The sequence below is a fragment of the Alligator sinensis genome, unplaced genomic scaffold (genome assembly GCF_000455745.1).
Source record: "Alligator sinensis unplaced genomic scaffold, ASM45574v1 scaffold196_1, whole genome shotgun sequence".
NCBI classification, from domain to species: Eukaryota; Metazoa; Chordata; order Crocodylia; family Alligatoridae; genus Alligator; species Alligator sinensis.
Genome location: NW_005842492.1, coordinates 595,147 through 601,428, shown reverse-complemented (window position 1 = coordinate 601,428; position 6,282 = coordinate 595,147). Strand labels below are relative to the sequence as shown.

General features: G+C 36.8%; 1 protein-coding gene across 1 annotated transcript; it reads left to right on the top strand.

The window, feature by feature from the left end:
• Positions 1–1,782: 1,782 nt before the first annotated feature.
• Positions 1,783–3,459, top strand: NXPH1 (neurexophilin 1). The gene is made up of 2 exons (XM_006031281.1): positions 1,783–1,842; positions 2,698–3,459. The coding sequence occupies exons 1-2, from the start codon at positions 1,783–1,785 to the stop codon at positions 3,457–3,459; spliced, it is 822 nt and encodes a 273-aa protein (XP_006031343.1).
• Positions 3,460–6,282: the final 2,823 nt, after the last annotated feature.

Genomic DNA, 6,282 nt, shown 5'->3' with positions numbered 1-6,282 from the left:
ACAAGAAAAGTCTTTAAATGTATAAATAATAATCATCATAATCCTTTGAACAATGGATTCTTGCACTTTGTTGTTAGCCCCTTGGGACCGATTTTGCACTCATTATTCAAACTATTCTTTCCTGACTACAGAGGGCAGATTCATGTCTGTAATCATGAATGCAACAGTTATCCAAATATAGAATTACAAAAAGAAGGTCTCAGGGCTAAATGCATGACTAGAAGCCCTTCAACAATTCCAAAATCCATTATAGTAACAATCAGTGGCATTTATTAAGTCAGATATGAAACAACATAGTACTTGCATAGAGTCTGAAGTTTTCAGTTAAACTTGAGAGCTGTTGGTTTTTAAAACCAACAATTTGTACAGCAAGCATGTAAAAATGTTCATCGCCTCTCCTGGGTGTTTGATTTTATGCAGTCAAAAAAAAAAGTTCTCTTTAAAATGAGCTTCGGGATGTAATATCTTGTTATGGGAGAATTTGTAGCTAAATCCTACAAAATGTAACTCATTGAAACACAAGAAGGAAAAGAAAAAAAATCAGTCTGTGAGGAGAGTAAAAGATGGCAGTAAGCAATTTTTGTCCTACCTGCAGATTGCAGGTATACTAGATCTGCTAGTTACCTGCTTAAATTCATAGCAGGCTGACAGATTCATACTAGACTGGCACAATTCTCTTTTTAATCACATTTCTCCTTTTATTTTGCTCTCCCTCCCCATATGCCACTGCAAAATTGTGTTCTAAGTCTCTCTCTCTCCCTGTGACATCTTCATTGCTGCTTCATTAACCAGTGCGCCATCAGTGCATTTCATTATAGCCTCTCTCCTGGCTTACTGTGCTGATGCTAAGACACAGATACAAACCAGCTATCAAATGCTAAGCTGTTTATCCTTCCTTCCATTCAGACAAAGGGAAAATCATCCTTTGGGCAAAATCTTAAATAAAGTCCATATTTTATTTATTCCTATCTACCCACCAAACTGAAAGGCACTGGAACTATTCAGTTAGGAATATGACTGATTTATTTTTTTAAAGGAAGGTTGCAAATGTACCTGGCATCTCTTCAAGATGTTCCTATGATAGCTTCCACATAGCACATTTAGGAGAGGGGGACGCAATTCAACTGCCCTTGAAATAGTATACAAGCTTGTGAGCAAGATGGTTCAAATTCCCTGATTATCAGGAAAAGGAAAAAACATTGTTATGTTTGATATCTTTCTTTACAAATTTCTATATTGCATCTAGAGAAAAGATTCATATTAAACATGGTTACTTGCTTCCCTGGAATTTCATGGGGTGGGTTTATATACAATTCATTTTTGTTTAAATGAAGAGACACCTATAATTGCATAAAGAACATAAATGGCACTGGAACTTTGTTGTTATGAAACTACCAGGTCTATTGCTTAGCCACAAAATACAAGAGCTGATAGCCTACTTCACCTACCTTTCAGAAACCAGGAACACGTGTGCTGTATTTTTAAAGGAAAAATGGAAAATGAATGTGACTTCTTGCACTGGCACTGAGTTTTGTGCAGAATTGACACGAAGTTTATGGCTTCCTCATGATTTCAGTCCAAGGTTTTCATTAGTTTATTTTATCTCTCTTTAATTCTGAACTCCTATCTCTTTGATCTTGCATTTTTTATCATCAATTTTACATAGATAGCCTCACTTCTGCACATTCTGATGTGATCTTCACTTTAGGAGTCAAACACTCAACTGGATTTCTAGCCTGTATAATTCACTTTGGCCCTAGGGGATCACACATTATACCAGAAATGGACCCAGCATTACATATTCCCTTTCTGAAGCAGAAGTTGGAACAGGAAGGCAGTCATGTATGCAGGGATGGTACAGCAACACACTTGCTGCAAATAGTATAGGGATCAAAGACATGGTTAAGCCTTTTTCTAAGTATATTCTATTATTTAAATTGGGGTTTGGTCAATGGGCTTCATGAAGGATAATAGACCTAACCTACTATGTATTTTGCAAATTAATTAAGGAAATTTGCACTGGTATAACTACATTTATACAGGTTCAAAGGCCCAGTGTAGACTTCCTGTACCACCAAGATGCATATTGACAGTGGAGGTTGGCAGTAGCAATGATAGACTGTAATTAATTTCCTTAGTGCAAAAAACCCCAAACCCAACCTCAGTATAGAGGAGGCTTCAGAAAGTATGAAATTCTGTTTGAGACAACCAGTGTGTGTGGCAAACAAAACTGAAAGAGGGACATAGGCGAAATGAATGGAAAATAAGAACACATGGTCATACACATTAATGATTGTATAACCCATTGGTGAGGTTCCAAGTCAGCCTTTTTTTCTTTCCTTTTTTTTTTTTTTTTTTTACATAAAACAATAGGTTATCCTCAAATGATTCTTTGCCAAAAATTAGCTGCTATGAGTTTTTGAATTACAGGTTTTGAGTTACAGTATGAATTGAACTTCTGGATTAATTATAATTAAAGGTGTTGCTTATTAGTGAGAAGAGCCTCCCTGGAAATTGCACACCAATAGTCTGTCTGTTCTGTTTTATCCGAGTATAGAGAATAATTTAAACTTTGTTTTGAAAATCATTTTTAGCTCTGTTTATTTTTGAATTCCAGTCTCTAATATCAGATGAGAACAATAGGCTTTGTAGGCATGTTTGTATATAAGTATCTCAGTGTGCCCTTTCTTTTTTCAGGTTACGTGTGCAAATTTAACAAATGGCGGAAAATCAGAACTTCTAAAATCAGGAAGCTCCAAATCCACACTAAAGCACATATGGACAGAAAGCAGCAAAGACTTGTCCATCAGCCGGCTGCTGTCACAGACTTTTCGTGGCAAGGAAAATGATACAGATTTGGACCTGCGATATGATGCCCCAGAAACATATTCTGAGCAAGATCTCTGGGACTGGCTGAGGAACTCCACAGACCTTCAAGAGCCTCGGCCCAGAGCAAAGAGACGGCCCATTGTCAAGACTGGGAAATTTAAGAAAATGTTTGGCTGGGGTGATTTTCATTCCAACATCAAGACTGTGAAGCTAAACCTGTTAATAACTGGAAAAATCGTTGACCATGGCAATGGGACGTTTAGTGTTTACTTCAGGCATAATTCCACTGGTCAAGGGAATGTATCTGTGAGCCTAGTGCCCCCTACCAAAATAGTGGAATTTGACTTGGCACAACAGACAGTGATTGATGCCAAAGATTCCAAGTCCTTTAACTGTCGCATCGAATACGAAAAGGTTGACAAGGCTACCAAGAACACGCTCTGCAACTATGACCCTTCAAAAACATGTTATCAGGAGCAGACCCAGAGTCATGTGTCATGGCTCTGCTCCAAGCCCTTTAAAGTAATCTGTATTTACATTTCCTTTTATAGTACAGATTATAAACTAGTACAGAAGGTGTGTCCTGATTATAACTACCACAGCGACACACCCTACTTCCCTTCAGGTTGAGGATGAACATGTGTCTGAGACATAACCCGGAGGAATAAAAGAGGTCATATGACAGGGCTGTTACCTCAAAGAAGGAGGCCACATCTATTGCCTGGAATGTGTCTACACTCTACTGCTGATGTCAAATGGCTGCAAATACGTTAGTGGAAAACAATCTAATGTAATTTCTGCCCAGTCAGCTCCATGTTATCAGTCTAGTTGTAAATCACTATGGATTTGAAATAAAACCACACACACGCACAGACACACACTCTTTTCAGCTTGCATCTATTGAGATTCCCGTTAAGAGGGCTTTCATTGTCTGATACATAATGTTTCAGGATAACCTATCATCAAGCAAAAAGGATTAACTAGACAGTGAATGGTTTCTAACACAGACTGTTATGGAAATCTCCTTTAAAGTCTTGAATACATGCCAATCAATAATCCCCACTTGTGCATTCTGCCGCTTGGAGTAGCTGTACTGGTAAATAATACTGTAGGAGTAAATGCTTGTTAAAATGGGAAAAATGTGTGTCTAGAGCTCAGTATTCCATTTTATATGAACACAACAAAGCGTAGTGACTTTTTCCAGCATATAGTAGGCACATTCAAGGTGGTGTTAGGTGGCTCTTTTTTCTGTGGAGGGAGCCTGTTTCTAGTAAAGATGAGCAAACATTTGGAATTTACATGTGGGCAGATAACCTTGTTTCAAATTTCTTTACTGACCATTTAAAGATGGAGGCAGGGAGACCAGCTAAGCTACTGAAACTCTTCAACTATGCTGTAAGGAGGAAAATGCCTGATAGACAACATGTAAGTTATAAGTGGCTGTCTTATCTTTATTACAAATATTGTAACAAATTCAATATCCTAGTCTTCATTTGTATGAATGGTTTGTATTGTACATAGTTTAACCAGTGTTATTTGAGCTGCTTATTAATATTAACTTGTAATTGTCTCTCTGCTTGTTATTGGTTAAAAACAATCAAGGAAATGAGGAACCCATTTTATCAATGTAGCTGTAAACTCCATTAAAAGACAGAATTATGTACAAAGCATTTATTCAGCTAAAGTATTGTTGAAAGCTATACATATACAACATTACAGTCTGTCTGTATTTAGATATTTTATTTCCAGACAAAAGAAAATGAACTGTACATAAAAATAAAAACCTTAAAGTTGAGTTTCAATATGTACTGTGTAGATGGTAGTTTAAGTAGCTCTGACAAGAAGACTGTGCTCAAACTTTGTCATGATATTCAACTTTTTGTCTTCACATTTATGTCTGTTTCCATTCCAGTAAGGTATTCCACAAAAGTAGACCATTGTATCTCATAGGGCCTTGTTGACTCTGTTTGGGAGTACCTTCTCAAAGAACAAAGTAATTTATCATTATAAGTGACAGCAAATTACCAATTTAAGAGTGGAAAAAGTTGTTCTCTCCCTTTGTGAGTATATAGGTTTGCCTTACTTCTAGCCTGCTCCAGGTCATAGGCTCCTTTTTATGTAATGAAAGTTTTCTTCCTCAAACAGAAAAGAGATCATTATATTTCTGTTTTGTGGATACTGTTACATCCTACCCCCAGCATTCTGGTATTCAATCACAAGGGATTCAGTGGTCTGCCTATACCTAGTTGAATGCTGTTCCCCTCAACATTTCTTTTTGTTTTTCTTTGGATTATGATTCCTGCAAATCTACTCCCCTCTGTCTCTGCCTCTCCCTCCATTCTGTCTTTCTTTTCTATATCCCTCCAGAAGACATGAATTCAGACAAGGGTTAGCCTCCAAGCTCATCAAAGCCCAAACATGCACTTCTCTAGCATTATGCTCCCTAAAGTAAGAAATGAGAGAGCACATTTCCAATCCTGGATCTTCCATGTTGAATTACACAGGAATTAAGTAAAAGCCATGGTGAATTGTGCAGGTATTAAGCAATAATTCACCCTCTTTCAGTTCAACCCTTTTTTTTTAAGACCAGAATGAAAAAAACCCAATGAACAACAAGTAAATATTTCTCCCCTTGACTTTTAAGCAGAGGAGAGCTCTCTTTAGTATCATGTCTCCAGTTATTTGCAGCCAACATGGTGGTGGAAATCATTCCTTTATTATATAAGACACTTTTTCTTGGACAATTTTATCCTGATCTGTGACCATTGGATGGTTTTCACAAAGAGAGAGGCCAAGCCACAAAGTTCAGATTCTGATTCAGATTTCTGCAAAGTGAAAGAATTTGGGTGATAATTTTTGCTGGTGTCCTATCTCCTAGAGGAATTATGAATATAATGTTAGTGTTTCATAGCTTGTGCTTCATGGAAATAATCCATGCTAAGGACTAGCGATGAAATCCTCTCTCCTCTGAAGTCAGAGCTTGGCCATTGGATTTCAAAAGGAGTCATGATTTCAAATTTAGGGTTGCGTTTAGGCATTAAGCATCATGCGTAGCAATTTATATTCATGCAGAGATAGTGAAAAATGCTACAAGTGGTAGTATTTTCTTTAATCTATTTTGTCAATCTACCACCATTTGCAATTATCCCTTGAATTTATTTTTAAACTTTCTAATTTATGCAATATATATGCTTACTAACTATATGTTAATTGTATGACCACAACTGATATGAAACAAAAAAATCAATCAATATGCAATGGTTCATCTCCTTTCAAAAATGAGGCTTTGTATCTTTTGCTGCTTCTGTCACCATAATAATATTTTCCTTAATCCTATTTGAATTGATTGCTGTTTTTCATAACCATGCTTAACTTTGGACTTGGAAGAGTCATTTTTTGTTGTACTAGATGGGAGTTAGTGGTCTGAGTATAGAATATAATATGGTATATTGC